This window comes from Balaenoptera borealis (genome assembly GCF_965194805.1).
Source record: "Balaenoptera borealis genome assembly, chromosome: 7".
Taxonomy (NCBI): Eukaryota; Metazoa; Chordata; class Mammalia; order Artiodactyla; family Balaenopteridae; genus Balaenoptera; species Balaenoptera borealis.
In genome coordinates this window covers 15413979-15435595 of record NC_138864.1, presented here as the reverse complement: position 1 = coordinate 15435595, position 21617 = coordinate 15413979, and the positions used below count along the sequence as shown (strand labels likewise).

Below are 21617 nucleotides of genomic sequence, written 5' to 3'. Positions count from 1 at the left end.
GAGTCAAGATGATCAGCCCTAGATGGGCATCTGACTTTCACCCCTGTTTGGATTAAAGGGGTCTGATGTTTGTGATGAAGAGTTACATTTACTTTCAGTGGTTTCCAACTTGCGGTAGATGTGTGTGCGTGTTGGGGGCAGCTTTCCCCTGCAAGAGGAAAATGGAGAGAGAGACAGACAGATAGACAGACAGACAGAGGAGGACTGTGTGTTGGGGGCAGGGGTGAGGTGAGTGAAGTGGGGGATGGTAGAATGCATACATTTAATAGCTTAGGAAGTCTAAAGGCCAGACCTTCATTATATGGGCCAAGCAACCATTTAAAACAAGAGAATTCGTGTAGGAGTGAACAAATTAATTGGTAGTAAAGCCACTCACTAACCAGTTTAGTGGCCTTAGATAAGGTCCTTACCCTTTCTAGACTTCACTGGACTTGGTTAAAAAAAAGGCAGGTAGTGGGTTAGGTCGTTTTTAAGATTCTACATTTTAGAAGTGATCATAAAATTAATATCCACAAAAAACAAATTAAGTTAATATCCAGCTATGAACCTGCAAACAAGCTACTGTGAAAGGACTATGGTCATTCCTCCTGAACAGAACTTCATCTGAATCACCATTTAAATATAAAATTTGGCCAACCTGTCAGTCTATTTTGTTTGGCCAAGCCCACATGACTTAATGCTCTGAATATTTAGTCTATGCATTTGTCCAAAACAGTCCCACCCCTTTGGGGGGAAAAGTGGTGATGTATGGTCCTCTTTGCTGAGTGATGCCCACATGCCCACAGAGGGTAGAGCCACCAGTTGCTCTGTAGAGAAGCACCCAGCCAGCCAGCTTGAGCCTGCAGCCCAGGGAGGGTAGGCAGAGCCCAGGCAAGGTGGGGAGGTGGTGGTGGGGACAGAATAATGAGTACTTCCAAGGGGCTAATCAGGTTAGAGGTAAGACCCCCTGAGAAGGCAGAGCTTGTGCAAGACAGCTTAAAACCTGCTGTAGGTTTGGCAGTTTCTCAAATAAATTAAACATCGAATTACCATATGAGCCAGCAGTCTCACTCGCAGAATTATACCAGAAAGATTTGAAAATAAATGTTGAAATGAAAAACGAATGCTCAAAAGAACACAGTAGTCAACAGGTGGAAAACATCCAAATTGTTTCCACAGATAAAAGGATGATAAACAAAATGTAGTATAGTCAGACAATGGAACATGATTCGGCCATAAAAAGGGATGAAGCACGAACACGTGCTACAACGTGGATGAACCTTGAAAACACTGCTAAGTGGTACAACGAAGACACAAAAGATCATATATTATACGATTTCATTTATACAAAATGTTCAGAATAAGCAAATAATCCAGAAACAGAAAGTTGATTAGTGGTTTCCAGGGGCTGTGGAGGAAGAAGAAAGAGCAGTGATTGCTTAATGGGTATAGTTCCTTTTTGCAGTGAGGAAAATGTTCTGGACCTAGGTAGTGGCGATGGCTGCACAAAATTGTGAATGTGCTAAATGGCACTGAATTGCACACTTTAAAATGGTCAAAATTAGTACACCCACTCTCACCACTTCTATTCAATATGGTACTGGAAACCCCAGACAGAGAAATCAGGCAAGAAAAAGAAATAAAAGGCATCAAAATTGGAAGGAATGAAGGAAAACTGTCTCTGTTTACAGATGACAAGATTTTACATATAGAAAACCCTAAGAGTCCACCCAAAAAACTGTTAGAACTAATAAACAAGTTTAGCAAAGTTTCAGGATACAAAATCAACATACAAAAATCAGTTGTGTTTCAACACACTAACAATGAACCACATGAAAGAGAAACATAAAAAGCAATCCCATTTACAATAGCTTCAAAAACAATAAAATAGCTAGGAATAAATTTAAAAGAGGTTAAAGGAGGAAGTTAAAGATCTGTACACTGAAAACTGTAAGATATTGATGAAAAAAGTTAAACAAGACACAAATAAATGGAAAGAGAGTCTGTTCTCTTTGGATTGGAAGAATTACTATTGCTAAAACACCCATAGTACCCAAAGTGATCTACAGAGTCAATGCAATCCCTATCAAAATTCCAATGGCATTTTCCACAGAAACAGAAAAAAAAAAAACTTGAAATGGATTAAAGACCCTAAACCGTAAAGCTCCTTGAAGTAAACAGAAAGAAAAACCTCCTTAACATTGGTCTTGGCAATGAGTTTTTGGATATGACACCAAAAACACAGACAACAAAAGCAAAAATAAACAAGTGGGAGCATATCAAACTAAAAAGCTCTGCACAGCATAGGAAACAAAATGAAAACACAACCTACAGAATGGGAGAAAAAAACTGCAAACCACATATCTGATAAGAGATTAATATCCAAAAAAAGAAGTCATCCAACTTGACAGCAAAAAAAAAAAACCCAAAGAAACCCAAATAATCCAATTTTAAAAGATCTGATTAGACATTTTTCCAAAGAAGACACACAAATGGCCAACAGGTACATTAAGAGGTGTTCAGCATCACTAATCATTGGGAAATGCGAATCAAAACTACAGTGAGATATACTCTCACACCTGTTAGAACGGCTATTGTCAAAAAGGCAAGAGATAACAAATGTTGGCGAGGAAATGGAGAAAAAGGAAACTTTGTGCACTATTGGTGGAAATATAAATTGGTACAGCCATCATGGAAAACAGTAAGGAGCTTCCTCAAAAAATGAATATTACTCAGCCATTAAAAAAAGAAAACCCTGCCATTTGAGACAACATGGATGAACCTGGAGGGCATTATGCTAAGTGAAATAAGTCAGATAGAGAAAGACAAATACTGTGTGGTGTCACGTATATGTGGAATCTAAAAAAATAAAGTGAAGCTCATAGAAACAGTATTAGTCATGGTTGCCAGGGTCTGGGGTGGGTGGGGGAAATGACTAGATGCTGGTCAAAGGGTACAAACTTTCATTTATAAGATGAGTAAGTTGAGGATCTATATACAGCACAGTGACTATAGTTAGAAATACCCTATTGCATACTTGAAATGTGCTGAGACAGTAGACCTTAAGCGTTCTCATCACAGCACAATAAAAGGTAACTCTGTGAGGTGATAGATGTGTTAATTAACTTGACTGTGTTCATCATTTCACATCGCATATGTATATCAAGTTAGCACGTTGTACACTTTAAACATATGCAATTTTATACTTCAATTATACCTCAGGAAAACTAGAAAAAAGTTAAATAAAATGGTCAAATGGTAAATTTTATGTTATGTGTATTTTAACACAATTAAAAAAGAGAGTCAAACAAACAAACAAACAAAACCCCTGCTGCTGCCCAGTGGATGAACTGGCCAGGCCGCCGACCAGAAGGGTCCGTCCATCCTCCGGCCCGCTCTGGCCGGTCTGCGCATGCCCGTGCTTTCCTGCCTCCGAGCAGAAAGGCTAGTCCTAATGAGCTCAAGTGTCAGCGCGATATAAATTACAGCAAGGGAAAAAAAGAAACAACTTGATGCATGGCTGAGGATCTAAAAGAGGAATGTCCACCATTGTTTGTGATTATGGATCACATCACAATCTAATAGCCATTTTTATTTAATCAATAATTTCCATGCTGAACAGACAGCCCTGTTACAGAGAATCGACAAGCAGGTACTGATAGCGACAAGCCTCGTTATTAATCTTTCCTCTGCCAGCTTATCAGCCAAACTACTGTAAAAGGCACCACCAAGATGAATTTTAGAAGCCACTTCTCTCCTTTTGCCTCCCTCCCCCGCTTTTCTTTTTCCCTCTTCCGTAACATATCCTGTAATGGAGACTCTACATTTATTTGAGTCACCTGAGGCTTGAATGGCATAAAAGGCAGTTCATATTAAGCAATTTCACAAATCGGGAGGACCTAGACCATAGCTCAGGGTTAGCCATTATAGGCTAATAAATCATACTTTCTCTTTGAGTTGTCAATCGCTGAAAAGCTTTGTACAAACGTACATCTGTAATTCAGTAAAGGCTTTTCATCTTGAAATAAGATGCTCTGGACTGATAACAAGAATAATCCCTTCTTGATCAAGAAAAAAAAAAAAAGTCTGCATTTTAGCAATTAAAGCTCCTGCCAGAAGCCAAATGACTCAGTACTGAAACTCCAGCAAAGTTATCTCTGCTGAACACAAGGAGAATACAAGGAGGCTGTGTTTTCTTTGCAGTTTGTTTGGCTGCTTTATCTGGCCGGTAGGAACTGCACCATCTCTGGCCAAGTGGTCCAGCAGAGGGAAGGGTGAACACTTTCACTACCTCCAGGGAAGGATGTTGGGGAAGACCTGCTCTTCCTGAGCCAGGGTTCTCCTGCTCATCCTGGAGAGAAAGCTTGGCTCCTTGGGACACATCACACTTGCTGAAGGTAACACCCGAGAAACCGAGGTCCCTCAAGGTGGAATGGAGGGAGCAGGTGAGACAGGGCTGGACCAGGTGTGTAAAGAGATCTCCCATCCCCAAATCCTTTGAAGCTGACAGAAGAGGGCTGGCACAGTTTCCTTTTCCTGACTTGAAAGACATTTTCAAAACTTGAGATCATGTATCCATAACCAGAAAATAAGGCACAGAGAAAAACAAAACAACACAGAAAGAAAACTGATAATAGTAGCAATAAAACCATCATTACCTGGGTGCTAAAAACTTGACTAACACCATAGGAGGCATCTTCCAAAAGTCATCAGAGATCACTCTCCCAACAACCCTGGTCAATCTACTTCTAAGAGAGACAACAGGATTTTGGGAGCTTTAAGTAATGAACCTGGTCCACTCACATAAGAGACAGGGGTTTCATGGGCAAAACCACCTCCCAGGTGCCCAGTCAGCAACTGGAAACTTCGAACTGATCTCTGAACAACGTCTACAATGCCCACATTAGCTACGAAAACCATAATTGTGAAACATCTCCGAACTCTACTCCCAGGTTAAAAAAAAATAAGTTAAAATAATTCCCACTTCTGAGTCTCACTTCCGGCCCTGCCCCACTCGTACCCCTGCCCTCTTCAAATACAGCTGTGCAAAGCTCAGCCCTCATCTTTCTAAAGCTCGCGCGGGCTCAAACTTTCTCATCAGAAACATCGATTCTCCTTACTCCATCTGGAATATAAGTCAGACTGCTAATCTAGCAGCCAGGTCACCCATGAAATGGTGCTTCTCTGCTCCATAACCTTACTTCCCACTACCCTCTGCCTTCCAGACACACTTGGTTCTAACATAACTGCATTACTTACCACTTTTCAGTCCAAAGGCACAGAATGAATCCTTTTGTAATTATATTTCTGACCCCAAGAAGTGTCAAAGACCCCAGCCTTATATAACCCACTCATACATAAAATTCTCCCATATATTCTGCATCCATTAACCTCTTCCTACTGTCTTTTCCACATGGAAGCTCCAGCTCCTCCCTGCAATGGTCGTTCCCTATTTAAATCCACTTTCCTTTTCAAGACCATGTTCAAATCTGATCTCCACAAGACCTTTCTCTCAGTCCTTCTTCTGCGCCTTCACTTTACTTGTCTTCCCACTGCTCTGCCTGTACATCTATCGTCTTCCCAATAGCCTGCTCTATCTCTTCCTGAACATCCTGCCCTGCATGTTCTCCTTACTCAAAGGGATAAACATAAAAAGGTGTATCAACCCCAACCTGAAGTCCATAGGTCTGATGTGCATGAGGCTTTTTTCTTCTCAACACTATGCCTGCAATTTGTGTAGCAGCCACTAGGTGGTGATGATGTATTGTGGCAGGTAAGATCAACAGCCTACAGAGGTGAGAGGGCACAAGTGAATTACCAACATACTTATAAACTTTTTTACTCTGGTGAAAAGTCTCCTTAATCTCTCCATTCTTCAATTAGTTAGGTTTATTAATGCTACTTCTCATGGATTCTATCCTTCTTTATATTTGAATAATGTTTCAGAGTTTACAAAGCACTTCCATTACATGATCTCATTCTATCCTTACAAACAAAAAACAAATTAAAAAAACTTGTGAGGAAAATAAGATAGATATTACCTCCATTTTTGATGAGAAACTAATGATTAAAGTTGTAGGGTGACTTACTCAAAGTCAGAAACAACTTTTGGCAGATGTAGGGATAAAAGATAAATCTCCAACACACCATCCAATATTCTCTCCACACCCTCACTCACTGATTAATGCTAGTTTTACTGTCAACTGGGGGCCTGGGGATGGCTTAAGTTTAAGGCCTTGGCCTATACATAGTCTTTTGAGAATATGCCACTTACAGTTCTCTTCTCTTGCCAACACTAATCGTTCTAGAAATGAAAAAAAAAAAAAATCCATCTATGGCAGTATTTAGCTAATCTTAGAAAAGCCTAAATGTCTGAATCTTCAAAAAGTCCTTGCACTAGAAAATTGCTTTCTGTTCTTTGAGCTCTGTTTTATGTCAAAGCAGGAGCCTGATCTCCAACCCTGCTTGCCATGGTCTCAGAAGCTGAAGTCTGAGTGACTTCCCTCGGTCTGCAAAAAAAAGAAAAACAGTGATGGAATTTCTCCACCAAGACAAAGGGCTTGGCTGGTTATGGGACTTCCTGAGAACTACTGTGTGTGCCTAACCTTAGCAAATGTGGTTTTAAAATTAAGTTCTGCCAATTAATGCACACCACACACACACACACATACACCATGTACATGCACGCACATGCATGCGTGCACATGCACACACATAATAGTAATACAGAATGTGTATATATATATATTTTATAAATATATATATAATACATATAGTCTTTTGCTGGAGACTGTTTAATGAGGTTATCTTTTCTTTTTAATCCGAACATTCTAAGGTACATTTAAGCAGGAGAAAATTTATCTTTAATCACCAATATACTTTTTAAATTTTTGTTGCTTTTTTTCTTCCCACACTGCAAGAGGAAAGATTAGAGCAGAACTGGGGGTAATTCCCCCCTCCCAGGGGACATTTGGCAATGTCTGGAGACATTTTTGGTTGTCACAATGGAGGAGGGGCGCTCCCGGCATCTAGTGGGCAGAGGTCAGCAATGCTGCTAACAGTCTTACAAGGAAGAGGAGAGTCCCCACACCAAAGAACCCCCTGCCCCCGTGTGCCCAGGCTGGGGAGCCCCGTTTTAGGGCAAACACTAAGGAGAACTTTCAGAGGGATGTCAGCACAATTGAACTCATAACAGGATGAGGCTCTGAATCTCAACACAGCACAACCAAGTCCAGTGAGGGATCTGGAGTACAAGGAAGAGGCCCAGGGACTTCTCCAGCCCTTCTCTCCTAGGTTTCATGAACTGGGGGCCCAGTCAGCACCTTTATGCAGTTATTCATTTCATGGTGACATGCCAACGCAAACACTGCCCGAATACCAGCCTAAACCATGTTTTCATAGGCAACACACAGGCACTTAGCAGCCGGTAAATACCTTTACACTTTTCACTTTTATATGGAGAATCACTAACACTTTATTGAGTATAATTTTTAAGCTAATTCCCCCAACTGTTTTATGAAGTAAATACTATTATTATTCTTGTTTCACGAGAAGGAATGTAACATGGCTAGTGTGGAAAGCAGGTTTTGAACCCAGGTCTGTCAGCTTTGAAACGCAGTGCATTGTACTATAGCAGGAGAACAGTGGTAAGCCAAAGTTTTCTTTCAGATAAGGTGCTATTTCTTCTTACAAAATCATCACCATCACCCTCATTGTCACCATCCTCATCCTCATCGCCATCACCATCATTATCACCATCATCACCATCGTCATCACCATCATCATTACCATCATCATTACCATCACCATCACCATCACCATCACCATCACCATCCTCATTACCATCACCGTCACCATCACCATCACCATCATCACCATTACCATCACCATCATCATCACCATCGTCATAGTCATCATATCTCAAAAGCTGACCTGCATATTTGGTCTCCTTTGCTTTGACCTTAACCATATTTCCCACGTTTCCCAGAAGCCTTTCTGGGTACCCCTCATACACTTCTTCTTCTTCTGAGCCCCTAAAATCACAACTACACTCTATGGCTTCATTAGGTCCAACTTGACATTGTTTACTATGCTTTTATGTTTCCTTGTCTCCCCCTCCCAATGAGAAGGACCACCCCAGGAGGCTCTGGTCTAAGTCGCGCTAGCATATGCCCACCGCAAAGCTGGGGCAGTGGGCAGTATGAAGGCTGCACCCAGGCCCTCTTCTACTGAGTTGCTGTTTGTCAGCTCACACTTTTGCTGACAAACAAGAGGATACATGGTATCAGCAAGATCTGCTATTGGCAAGTAAACTTTAGTGAGGTAGGCAGCCCAGCCCAAAGTGACATCATCTTCTCTTGTATAAATTGCGTCCACACAGAATATTCCAGGGGACTAATTATTAGCAGAATCCAGAATCTCACCCAAAGTATCATTCAGAACCAATCAAAAAGCTTTTGATAGAAAAATCCTCCCCAAACGGCAGTAAACAGTTATTTGGATGAAGGTTTTAATGAACTATTTCATGGGGTCTAAAACGGCTGAACAAATTTAAGAAAGTAACTAAGATATGACTTGATACCCATTATATCTTATTTAGAATATTGATTTGTTGTTCTTCATTCACGGGTTAAGGAGCATTAGTAAAGGGAGAATTTTAATAATTCAATCATTGCTCAAGTAATTAACATACCACCCCCTAGAAAAATTAACCACAATTGTTCTGGAGTGCACTTAACCTACAGAGTTGGAGAGGACTTTGGAAAACATATAGTGAGTACCTGTCTCCTGCGAAACCTCATCCATGGCAGGCTTCGCATCATCCTGACCCCCCTGCCTCTGCAGCTGAAAGTGGGCAAGAGCGCAGCTCAGCACCCCAAGTGACTGCCAGCCAGTAAGTTTGTACCTGAAATGAAACCTGCCTGCCATCCTTAGCCTAAGGACGATCCACTCTGAACCCTTCCCTTGCTTTTACTAAAACCAAGGTTGGAGGAGGTGAAATGTCTCGGCCAAGTCCCATCCATTAGAACCACACTGGGGGAAGAGAATGGGATCTCCAGCTTCGGTCAAGTGCACATCTCAGTTCAGCAACAATGAATATAAAATAAGCCTTAGAGCTGATACACAGAGGCCACAAAACCCAACAGCGCCACTCCCCACCCCTCCCCCACTCTGCCCTGCAAAACACAAATACATAAAACCAAGAGACGAGTAACCTCTTTGAGACCCTCTGTCTGTTTCTCATTAGGCCTGCTGCATGTGATCTCTGTTTGGCCTTGGACGTGGGGGACGGCACTTATTTTCACGGCTGTTTCACAGTATGATAAGTGAGAAAATAACGTTCTAAAGGGTCAAATGGTTCCAGGGAGGTCATCCCAAGGGTCAGGGCAGAGATGGCGCTGCCACTCAGAATTCCGCTGGCGCTTGGGAGGCTCTCACTGGTGGACCACACAGCCCCCCATGCCCCCCACTCAGTCTAATCTCCCGAGTGTCTTTATGGGAACAATTTCTGCAGGTGCAATTTAGCCAGTAACTTGAAAAAGAACGTGACCCTTGGGGCACGATTGTCAAAGGATGGCTTTGAAGTTGGTGGTTCTTCGTCTACATTTTTCCATGCAGTTATTTCCAAATAATTAGAGTCACTAAATTAACTAGCAACTCGATGTAGGGAAAATGAGATCAAAATCTTCACTCATTCATTTTAGGTTTTATGTGCACACAAATCTATTTCTGCCTCTTATCGGAGGCCCCGATCACATCTTAAACTCCATTTTCTCTTAGGTAAAGATATACAATGCAACTTTAGCAAAGGGATCAAAATTAGCTGGAAAACATTTAAATTGCAAATTTGTGAACACGGTATTAATATGAAAATAATGTCTTCACCACATCCTAACACTTTCCCGTGTTTCTACGGATGCATCAATTCTTTGCAGATTAGATGTGCTTCCTTTACATCTAAATCTCTATGATATTAAGAAGAAAGCCTTTCATTTTCATGCTGCCGATATATAGAATTTGTGTTCCAATGGCAGCAAAGGTGATTATAACTGCGTTCTTCTGATAAAGGAAACTTCAGCACGCTTTTAAAGATCAAAATTTGCAGCATATGAAAGCATTTAAAATCCAAGGAGGTGGCTAATCATTGTACAAAAAGGTGAATTTTTGACACCACGTTTAAAAGATACAAATGAAGGAGTACAGCGACGCACATGCCACCCAGTTGAAGCTGGGGACTAATATAAACACCCCTCATGTTCTCTGCCGTTCGGCCCTACAGGCAGGAGACAAGAGCCCGCAGAGTGTAATTGCCAAGGCCCTCCCTGCAGATAAGCTTATTCTGCTGGGATCAGGATGGGGAATAAAACTGGTAAAAAATAATTTGACCTTTTAAAGACCTTTGGAAAGAATATTATATGTGTTATTCCTTAAACGGAAAGAAAGGGTTGGGTCGGTGTAATAGAAGTTAAGCGAATTACAGTGACAGAGCAAACAGGTGGGCATTAGCTATGGTGATTGTACTATTTTTATTCTTTCGGATACCAGCAGTGATGTTTTCAAGCATAACTAGACGCCTGGCAGTGGTGACCCCACACCGAGGTACATGTTCCTCTTTCTTCACATGTATTCCTTTCTCCTCTTCTTAAAAAGCCTCTCAGAACATCAGTGGTACACACAATGCCATTCAGAAGCAAAGAACCTGAGACTAACTTGGGCTGCAGTCAATGCATGTTGGATATTTTTCAATCATCCAAGAGCCAAAGCTGGAACTGTCTTCCAGGACAGAATTAATGCAAGAGGGAAATGGGTCTCAGGAAGGTTTGGAAACCTTTCTCATCTCTGTGACAAGCAAGGCCAGCAGACAGAATTTGAGTTGTCTTACATAGTAAAAAAGCTAAACCAACAAAACAAAACAGAAACAGAAACCACACTGGGTGAACCGATATTCTATGACTTTCAGAATCAGATATAAGAGTCGTGCGTTTAGGAATATATAATGCACAACAGCAAAAAAGAGAATCTAATTCATTTGGGATTGAAGGGGAAGTGTGGACTTTTCAAATTATTTTGAGATGTTAGACTATGCGCTTTCCAGCTGTCAAGGCAAGAGAAAGGGCTGGCATCCTGACAAATCAATAATAAATTCCATCTTAATCGCAAGTACTTTAATTAATTTTTGTACTCTATATCCTTCTTACTCTCTTATTTTAACTGCTACTAAGAAGGGGACAAAGTACAACAAAAAACCAGCTAACAAAAATATACATCTGTCTTCTTAGCTTCTGGGCATAGAAGTAAATTTATGACAAATTTAATACTAACTGGAGAGTCATGAAGCCCAATTATAATTATCTTGCTGGGAAGAGAAATTAATTAAACATCCCAGTGATAAAGACCCCACAGCAAACCTGGAATCAACACACCACGGGAGAAGGACAGGGGCTTGAAATAGAGGAGAAGAGAAGGCAAAGGCAATATTTAGCCCATCTGCTCGGACAGTAATGGGATGGGGTCATCTTTTCAAGAGAACACGGAGTGCATTACGCTGAAAATGAGACTACCTGGCGGGAAAAGTCGTCCGAGTCCCTAATTCTCCTCTTCAACTCTGATTTGCTAATGCGAAACACATGTCTCCCTTCTGCACCAAGTTCAAATGACTCTGGAATTCCAACCGTGCAGCTCAGCGACTGAACCAGAACAAGGGGAGAACTTGTCAGGATTTAAGAGCTTTCAGCAAAGCCCTTCAATTGCAGCCAGCACCCTATTCCACGGGAGGATATCAATTATAGATAGTGACTTGCTTTCGCAGGCAGTCGGGACTGTCAGACACTAGATAGACAACCATGAAGAATCATGAATCTTTCTATTAACTGTAAGAGGGGGAAAAAGAATGGGTCATGGCTATAAATAAGGCAGAGCATCAGAATGGTTTAACACCTTGCCTCTTGGTTGTCTGTAGCATGAAAATTCAACTAATTCACAAAATGTCCTCTCTCCAGGGAGAGTCATAGGAATGCAAATAGTTCATGCTTCCCTCCGTCCTTAAAAAACTGGTTTTTGCCACTGGTCTTTTTTCCATCTGTCACCCAAGTAATTAGGTGGATTTCAACTAGCTATTCATTCAGTCTACAAAAAATAATATACCAGGCCACTGCTGAAGCTACCAGAGTCACCGTGGGTAGGAAGGCACTTCTTATATGTCTGTCATACGAAGTAAAATCAATTTACACGTACAAATTTGGAATTTCTACACGTCAGGTAACGAGTAAAAAGGTAGAGAATAAGCGATATAAACCAGCATCATTATTTATGTTATTGTAAGTTAAAATTTTTAATTCACTTAACTAAGTTTACTTAACTCATATAATTTATCTCAGACTAAAATTAATATCATAAAGATAATACATTGGATTTTCTCCTAATCCTGACACGAATTTCTTCTTGCCAATTTGGAATAAAAAAAATTCCAGTGTATATGTAATTCATTTCCTAGTTTTTATAATAAAACAGACAACACGGTGGCCGTTTAGTTAACAGGTTAAGCAGCCTTGCCTTAAAACTACTCAGATCTCTCTATTAAAGCATCATCCCTACCTAAAACCTTTTGCCACTGAGATTAAATACAAATACCTGCAATATCCACTGTCTTTTAAAAGCTTTCACGTGACATATAAGGCAGGGAAAATGTGAAGGTATAACCACAACCCCCAAAAATGTTATCTCAAAACTGAATTTCTTTTAAAAGTAGACTTAGAATTTCCTTCCTCATTTGATAACAGCTGAACAAAAATCACAGCACTCCTTGGAAACTGCAATGACTTATCCACAGAAAAGGCACCATGAGATCGTGTCCTCTCTCAGAAGGATGTTGTAAAAGGCAAGCAGCACTGCCTAACAGCATCTCGTTTATGACGGCAGGTTTTGTACAACCAGTTCTTCTCATGTACGATGTTCACTCACTCTATCACTGAGGGTATTCTTGGCATTCTCTCCTCTTTGGGTTTATTTCCCCACATTAAAAGAAAAATTCCAAGCTATTTTTTTTTTTCCCTTTAGTGTTACAATGTCTGTGGTTTCCATTAAAACAATCAGCAAGAATAAAAGGCTGTTAAGTCAGGCTTGGCTTGAAAATAACACTTGCATCAAATTAAAGAGAAAGAATCAAATTAAGTTCATGGAAAAATCTGGAAATATACCTTAATTAAAAACATTTGACTTTCTAGTTTCTTGCTGTGCAGAGAAATCTAGAATTCTCTCTATACTATTACAAGGAGACATGATCAAAAAAGAAATGGGGGGGAAACCCTGAGGTCATGTTAAGCCTTCAAAACATTCTGTACATGATGGATCTCAAAACCTGGCAAACCATATATTTGACACTATAATGTAACTGCAGCATGTGGCATATATTAGAAGTTAAGAACAAATAGGAATTGTATAATCTTAGTGTTTAAACGGAGGAGGGTTATCAAGCGATACGGATCATCTAAAAATAAAAAGTGACTGTAAAAAAGTAAAGAGAATGGAATGGGGGTGTGTATGGTGTGTGTAGGTGACGGGGCAGGGGGGTCACGAGGAAGTTACTCTGTCAGATTTGCTGTCGTATTTAAAGCTTACGAAAGGGCTACACATAGCAAACCATCCTTAATGCCTTAATGCAACCCTGTGCTTTGACATCGTTTCATCCTTGATTATGCAAATATCCTTCCATCTCAGCTGCCCCTGGTCCCATGTGCCAGGGAGACTCTACTGGCCTGAGAAAGTAGCAAACAAAGATGAAGCACGGGCCAAGGAAACAGGGCTAATCAGGTATGTAGACGGGGGTACCCTGCATTATTTGAAATAACTGGCAAGGGAGCAAGGGAAAGACTTCTGAATCTGGTGTGGGAAGGCGAGGTGAGGTTCTCAGTCGGACCACATTGCAGTCTTCAAAAATATACATCATTAGACACATTTTAAAATATATATTGCTTTTTCCATGGAACTGTGAGGCCCGCAAGGATTGGCTTCAAGTCAAGAAATTGTGCTAATGGCTTATCGCAAACCATTACCCACTTCTCACAGCGAGTACCAACTGCTGCCTAAAATCATGGGAGACTCCTTAGCTGGTGAGGGTCGGGGAGAGGAAGGCAGGAGGGAGAAAAAGGACTTCCCCCACCTCTATGATTTTTTTCGATTGTTACTGGGTCTTGGTTAAAATCAAACTTGGTTAAAAGGTTAATAATAATTCATGTCCAGCTTACTATTACTCAATAACCATCAAAGTCGCTAACTCAAAATAGTGTTTTCTCGCTTATGGGATCAGAGTCATTACACTCTCTTGAAGACTTTATTGAATTTTACACTAAGCTTTAGCTGACTGAACAGGTCAAGCACCGTGGCTCAGAGTTTTCTTTATTCTCAGAAAGTCATAAAGCCCCCTCCAGTTTGCTAGGCTGCTAGCTGAGAAACTTGACTCAGCGTGGGGTCAGGGGAGCTGACCCCGCAGGAAAGGTCACATAGCTGTAAAGCCCCCTTCCCGGCCCCCTTCACTCACATGCACCAGCTGCTCCTGGGTGTCGAACTCCCGAGAACAGCCTTCCCAGTGGCAGTTAGTCTCGTAGATGACTTCAGGCTCCTGTTTGCTTTCATCTTTGTCCCCTTCCTCCTTCACCAGGGTTGTCCCTTCAGGCTGTTCCTGAAAGGCAGGGGTGGGGAAAGGAAGAGAAAGAGGGACAAAATCAGACACAATGGGACGGCAGAGAGAAGAGGAAGGGAACACTGTTCACTATTATGCAACAACCTAAAGGGGAAAATGTGTAAATGAATCACTTTGCTGTACACCTGAACCTGTCACAACATTGTTAATCAACTATACTCCAATATAGAATAAAAAGTTAAAAAAAAAAAAAAGAAGAGAATGAAAAACCTGATGTAGGCTTGTCTTCCTCCAGATGCAATTTTTTGGGGGGAAAATAAAATAGAGCCCAAGTCTATCAACTGGGTTTTGTGAATTGAAGAAACCAAAGATGGATTCATTTGTGTGCATTTTTTTCAGATTTACTCAATACACCTTCAAAGGTTGTTAACTTGTGACTAAAGACAATGGTCCAAACCAGAATGTCGGTAAGATATTGAGGCCAAACTTTGCTGTCCTGAACACCAAGGTGAGAACAACCTAAGACGTCATCTCTTAAGAAAAGCAATTAAACTAGGTGATGTAGTCTTTATCCAAAAGACTGCTCTTTCGGTTAAATTCTTTTCAGCATATTTATTTGTTTATTCTCCTATTTTGGGATCCAGGGAAATGGTTTACTGCTAATTCTAATTCTGTTCTCCCTGCCACTGGAGGCTGTGAGAGGCATTGTGTGGATTTTTACAGGGATGGTGTCTTCTGGGTTCACCTTCTGGTCTCCAAGCATACACTCCCTGCCCAAGAACCACAGCATCTAAAGCTTGGCAGTAAAGTCTTTTCTAGTCTTCTAAGGCAGCTTTGCAGAAATGAAAACACAAAGAATTTCCAGAATTCTGGGAGATGATTAGGTGTGTAAATTCGGGATCTAATCTGGGGTTAGATGGCAAAAGTTGTATACAAGTGTTTAGGCATAACCAGCAATATGCAAGAAGGATGGCTCTCGGAGCCCATGACACCATTCATTCCATCTTCCAAGTGCTCCCTAAAAGGAAACGTGGGCTTCAGCACTCTCAGGTTTGGGCTGAAGCAGCCTGAACATTGCAAGGTCCAGATTCTGTGGACATCCAGACTCTCGTCCAACCCCTATCTCTGGGAATTATACTCATTGAGCTCCATACCAGGCCCAGGGAACCTACAAGATAGGATTATGAGCAGAATCTACACATTCTTTTTTTTAAATTAATTAATTAATTTATGGCTGCGTTGGGTCTTCGTTGCTGCACGTGGGCTTCTCTAGTTGTGGTGAGCAGGGGATACTCTTCATTGCGGTGTGCAGGCTTCTCATTGCGTTGGCTTCTCTTGTTGCAGAGCACAGGCTCTAGGCGCCCGGGCTTCTGTAGTTGTGGCACACAGGCTCAGTAGTTGTGGCTTGCGGGCTCTAGAGCACAGGCTCAGTAGTTGTGGCGCACGGGCTTAGTTGCTCCGCGGCATGTGGGATCTTCCCGGTCCAGGGATTGGACCCGTGTCCCCTGCATTGGCAGGTGGATTCTTAACCACTGCACCAGCAGGGAAGTCCGAATCTACACATTTTTAAAATTGAGGCTCAGGATCTAAGTAACAGCAGAGACAAGATTGTAATTTTTAAACTTGTCCTTTCAGGACTTGGGGTAAAGAACAAGAATCTAAGTAGCCTTAGGTTAGGTTAGTTGTCACTGGATCCCTCCTGGCTATGCAGGGTCTCCTGGCCAGTAGGAAGTGGCAAAATAAGAACAAATAAGAACTTGATCATTATAAGGAACATCCCTGGTCTGCCCAGCTCAGGCTGAGAGCCAGGAGCTTGTAATTCAGGCCCAAGATCAAGGCCAAGGACTGAAGCCTGTTCACATCCCTGGTCAACAATAAATGCATCCACTCACTTACTCCAGTTTATACCCCACAAAGCTGCCTGCATTTTTGTGTGTCTGCTTCTGAGCTGGAGAAACAAACCTCGTTGTACTCCAGCCCTGGCCTTTTGTTAAATGTGTGGGTATGCCCAAGGCCAAGAACGCAGTAGACAAGCCAGTGCTGTGAAAAGACGCCAGGCTGGAGGGAGCCAGAGCTGGGCGCCTCCCTCACCTGCTGGCCCCGAGGCCCCGGGCTGGGGAGGTCTTCGTCGGGTTTGATCTTGGAGCGTTTGTTATGTACTAGGTCGCCGGTGCTGCTCACAGCGGACTCACTCGTGGGCTTGTTCTGTGGGTCACATTGGCAGGGACAGAGACAAAAATTAAGTTCTGATCAATGAGCAGGCCCATAGCTAAAACACACAAGTCGAGAACAGCAAGCTTCTTTGGCACTAGAATGATGACAGATATGGCTCCTATTTCCAGGTAGCAGAGTTCAGAAAATGTGTTCAAAGCCAGGATATACTGAAAAAATGGTACAAATGAACTTATGTACGAAACAGAGATAGAGCTACAGATGTAGAAAACAATCTTATAGTTACCAGGGGGTAAGAGGGGGAGGGAGGGATAAAGGGGAGATTGGGACTGACATATACACACTATTATATATAAAATAGATAACTGATAAGAACCTACTGTATAGCACAGGGAGCTCTACTCAATACTCTGTAATGACCTACATGGGAAAAGAATCTAAAAAAGAGTGGATATGTATATATGTATAACGGATTCACTCTGCTGTACAGCAGAAAGTAACACAACACTGTAAATCAATCATACGCCAATACATTTTTTTTTAAAAGCCAGGATATACATTCATGAGACAGCTCTTTGTTTTTAACTCATAAGTAGCAACTCCCCGGGGTTTTTTAAAGCCAGAGGAAAAGAGCTGGGATCCAGGCTTTAACGAACTCTAATAGTGCAGGGGAAAGGGACCGAATGCCAGCAACCCACTCACTGGATGTCTTTTTACTGAACGGGCTATAGACAGCCCAGGGTCAGAGGGAAGCCCGATCAAGCAGCCTGCTTTTCCATCGAGGATAAAATGACTCTAGTGGAAGAAGCTCTCGTTTCTTGAGGAGCATACACACGGCACAAAATCTGAAGATGACGGCCCTGGGTTGGGACCACAGGCTGCAGTACGGAAGCGGTGAGGATGCCACTGGCCTGCGCGTATTCATGGCTGATGTGGCCCCGTGGCTTTCCTCTATGATTCCCAAGACAGACCAGGTCATCGAGCTGTCTCTCTCACCTGTGAGGACTCGGAAGGGCCGGAGGTGACCTGGACAGGGTTGAGGACCGTAGGGATCCCGGGAATAGGCCTCTGTGTCGGGAAGGTTGGGGCAGGGTGGATGAGTGGAGGACTGTGTCCAAAGGCCGAGCCTAAGCTCTGCTGTCGGCTTAAGATCTGCTGATGCATATGGAGAGACACGGGTGCAGAAGGGTAGGTGAAGCTCAGGGCAGGGCTGCGGGTGGGAAATAAAGGGAAAACCATCATTTACACGGGACACAGAGACCAGCGCACCTTTATACCTAGTTTTTTTGTCCCCAAGTCGCATCAGGGCTGTGCATTTAAATTAGAAGGTAAAAATGATTGACGAACATCTCGAAACTTCCTAGAGAAAGCTGACGGCTTAGACAGGACACGCGTGGGCGTTGGCACAGACACGCAGACCTGAGATAAAATTCAGCAGAACGGCAGCAAAAGGCATAGGCTCAATAACAACTATTTATTGCAATAACAAACTTTATATAACAAAGAGAATGGGTGACTACATGCTTTATAGTACTATTCTCAGCTCCCCATCCCATATGTTCCCGTGCACGGAGCAATTCTTTTCATCTATGCTCACGCTGCACGCTTTCATATGTCTCCAGATCTTATTACAAGAGGAAAGAAAATCAATTGGTTAAATGTGTTTTGAACACCATGCTTGTCATATCACTCATTTGTTTGTAAAGATGGAAAGCTTGGTTCATCCTGAATGCCACCTAAAGAATTTCCATCAGTGCCGTCTGGTTACAGAAGCTGATGGATTAACCTCTCCTGGCTGAAATCGGTGATCAATGGGCTTCGATTGAGGAATATTCCAATGGGAGAGCATCCGCTCCCTCTTCCAGCTAAGGAGCATTAAATGCCTATTAACGCCCATTATACATGCTAGCGCCTGTCACCACTTCATTATGCCAGAGTATTTCCCAGGCTACAGGAAGTTCTGAGGAAGTCACATCATCACCTAAAGATTTCTGCACTAGTAGGCAGTACCAAATCATTCTCTGCACCACCATAGTTTAGGAATCCAATCCTCTTAAAAGAATGAAGTGCTCTCGAGGAATTTGCCGATGGCTTAAAAAAAGGCATGAAACACTGTAATGGCATTTGTGAAAATTTCTTCCTTAAAAAACACTCAGTGGGAAAAATATATATAGATACGTAGATATTCTCTCCATCCTGCTGTGTAAGGCCCAGAAAGAATCAGGGTTTCTTGCAAAGTCAAAGGTAGAATTCATGCAAATTTTCCAATCTGGTGGGTTAATTACTATTGCTGTTAAGCGCATTAACTGAGACTATAATAATTACAATAACAAAATTCAAACCATTTCAACAACTTTAAGTAATAACGCCAAAGATATACTCCCTTCATTAATGTGACTCCACGTTTTGCCCATTTGACTACAATCCATAAAAAGGTGGTTTCAATGGGATTACATTACTACTATTCCTACGGAGAACCTTGCATTACAATAGCTTGCCCATTTAAGACTGAATATCATTAAGAATACCCTAGGAGAATTTCACGGGGCTTGGAGGAAATTTCCTTTCATTCTGTATTGTATTTCTTTAATAAAGGAGAGCAGAAACCTGGTGAAAACAGTCATTGTTCACAGTAAGTTAGGGAGAAATCAGTAATAATATTCTGTTTCTGCAGCGCTATAGTTTCTGCCAGTGTTTCGGAAAGCAACCATGAATGATTACAGCAAGACTTAGCTAAGGTAGCTGTGTGGATGATTGATAGGGCATTAATCAAAAGATGCATATCTGCCTCAGAATTTGTTCACAAGCTTTCTTCTAATAGCTGATTTCATGTTCACTGAGCTCTATGCCAGTTTGTCCAATTTATTTTTTGGTGTACAAGCCATTCATCAAAAAACACAATGATTTAACCCATCCACCCCCCTCCTTTCCTTTTGGTGAATGGGTATTACTAAGTGTAACTACCTCATTCTGTTCATTAAAAAAACAAAGGAAAACTAAAAGACCCCACTACACACATATTTATAATGTGATATGGACTTTGCACAAACCTCCATGCATCTTTCCTGAGTTTCATGAGCTTGAACGAGTAGGTGGGCTTGGGAAGGGGGCCCCTTGGGTCATGTACACCTCTCATTCTGGGGGGCCCAATATTGGGAGGCTCAAAAAAGTCAGGACCCAATTAAGAATCCAGACCATTTGAGAAAACGTTTCACAAGGCAGAAAATGCCCTCAGTTTTGTATGTAACGCAATTTACAAATGTTAATAGCCAGACAGAGTAGGTCGATTTTTACTTTTAAAAATATGTAGAAGACAAAAGGAAGGACCAGCATTGGTGCTGCAGCCCCGTCCCCAGGTGCGAAGTCTCTGACCTCAGATGCAGGAGAGGCTGCGACAGCTTTCAACCCATGTGGGTAACATCCCCTTTTGGCGCTGCGTTTTCGCTGGTCAAACCAGGGGACAGGAATAAACCTTCCCTAAAATCCATGTCAACTATCAGATTCCAAAGGATATGAGAACATACAGGATGGACCAGCAGTTTTTAGCAGTCCCTGATTACCCATAAGGAGGGACTGCTAAGGGAAACCCTCTCTCCTCTGCGTGCAAAGAGCTGGGCAACAGTGGACACAGGGGAAGACCTCGTGTCACCCCACAAGAGCGGGCCCTGCCCTCAGCTCCTGGAAAGAAGGCCGCTTGCTCAAGATTACAAAGCCTATTTAGGATTTGATGACAGAAGTTGATGTTTTTGGCTCTGTCACAGCGTCGGTGAAGGGACTGGAGAGTCAGGCCGACAGCCTGCGGGGCTGTCCACGCAGTTGTGTAAGGAAGAAGCAGAGGATGGGGGATGACCAGGTACCACAGGTGATGTCAAATAGAGCAGAAAACAATGCTGTCCTCCCAGGAGCATGGAAAGAACCTCCGAGGACTTCCCCACCGGTGGGGGGGGGGGTGGCCAGGGGATCGGGACCACCACCCCCTGCTCTCTGACCCCCAAGTAAGCTGTCTTCCTAAGCTCTGCATCCCGGTACTTGCTGTGTCCTTCCAGAGGCCAGCCTAGCTGCTTCCTTTTGGTCACTCAGATTCCAGCTTAAATGTCACCTCCTCAGACACAGGGGCCTCCTGAGCCCGAGACCCCCATCCAAACAAGCCCCCTCTGCAGCTCCTCACCCCATGACGCTCTGTTGTTTGACACTTGTATTCTCACTGCAGGATGAGGCTCTCTGAAACCATATTCTCTCCCTCCCTCTGCAATGGAAGGTCTAGGGGACATGGGCTCTGGTCTGTCTTGTCCCCCACTGACCCCTGGTGCCCGGAACACTGCCTGGCACGGGGCAGCCCCTCGAGGTGAGTCAGTGAGTGACCGAACCACCCCCATTAGGAATGAGTTTCTTGCTGCTGCTGCGACACATCACCATAAACTTAGTTGTTTTAAAACAAAATACGCTTGCCATCTTACAGCTCCAGAGGTCAGAATTCTCAGATGGGTGGGCAGGCCTGCGTTTCTCTGGAAATCCCTGGCACCTGGCCTCTTCCCGCTTCTAGAGGCTGCTTCCATCCGCGGCTCAGGGTCCCACCTCACCCCGACCTCCTCCTCTGATTCCCTGTAACTCCGACACCCTCCTGCCTCCCTTTTATAAGGACCCTTGTGATTATACTAGGGCCACCTGATCAGCTCCTCATCTCAAAACCCTTAACTGGACACCAACGATTACCTACTGCATGATTCCACTGGCAAGTTCAAAACTGGGGAAAACTGGTCCACACACTGTAAGTTCAGATGTGTTAAAGTCTACGTGGCAACCTTTGGAGGTAACCTTTGGTGTCCAG

General features: G+C 42.7%; 1 protein-coding gene across 5 annotated transcripts in view; it reads right to left on the bottom strand.

Annotated features, from left to right (window-relative positions):
• The window catches only part of GLI3 (GLI family zinc finger 3), a 287400-nt gene that overhangs the window by 52445 nt on the left and 213338 nt on the right, over positions 1-21617 (bottom strand). For all 5 annotated transcript variants that reach the window (XM_082399704.1, XM_082399706.1, XM_082399705.1 and 2 more), the window contains 3 exons: positions 17786-17999; positions 16709-16822; positions 14516-14656 (listed from right to left, as the gene is read on the bottom strand). In XM_082399704.1, coding sequence (XP_082255830.1) covers positions 14516-14656; positions 16709-16822; positions 17786-17999 — 469 coding nt within the window. The remainder of the gene's footprint in view (positions 1-14515; positions 14657-16708; positions 16823-17785; positions 18000-21617) is intronic.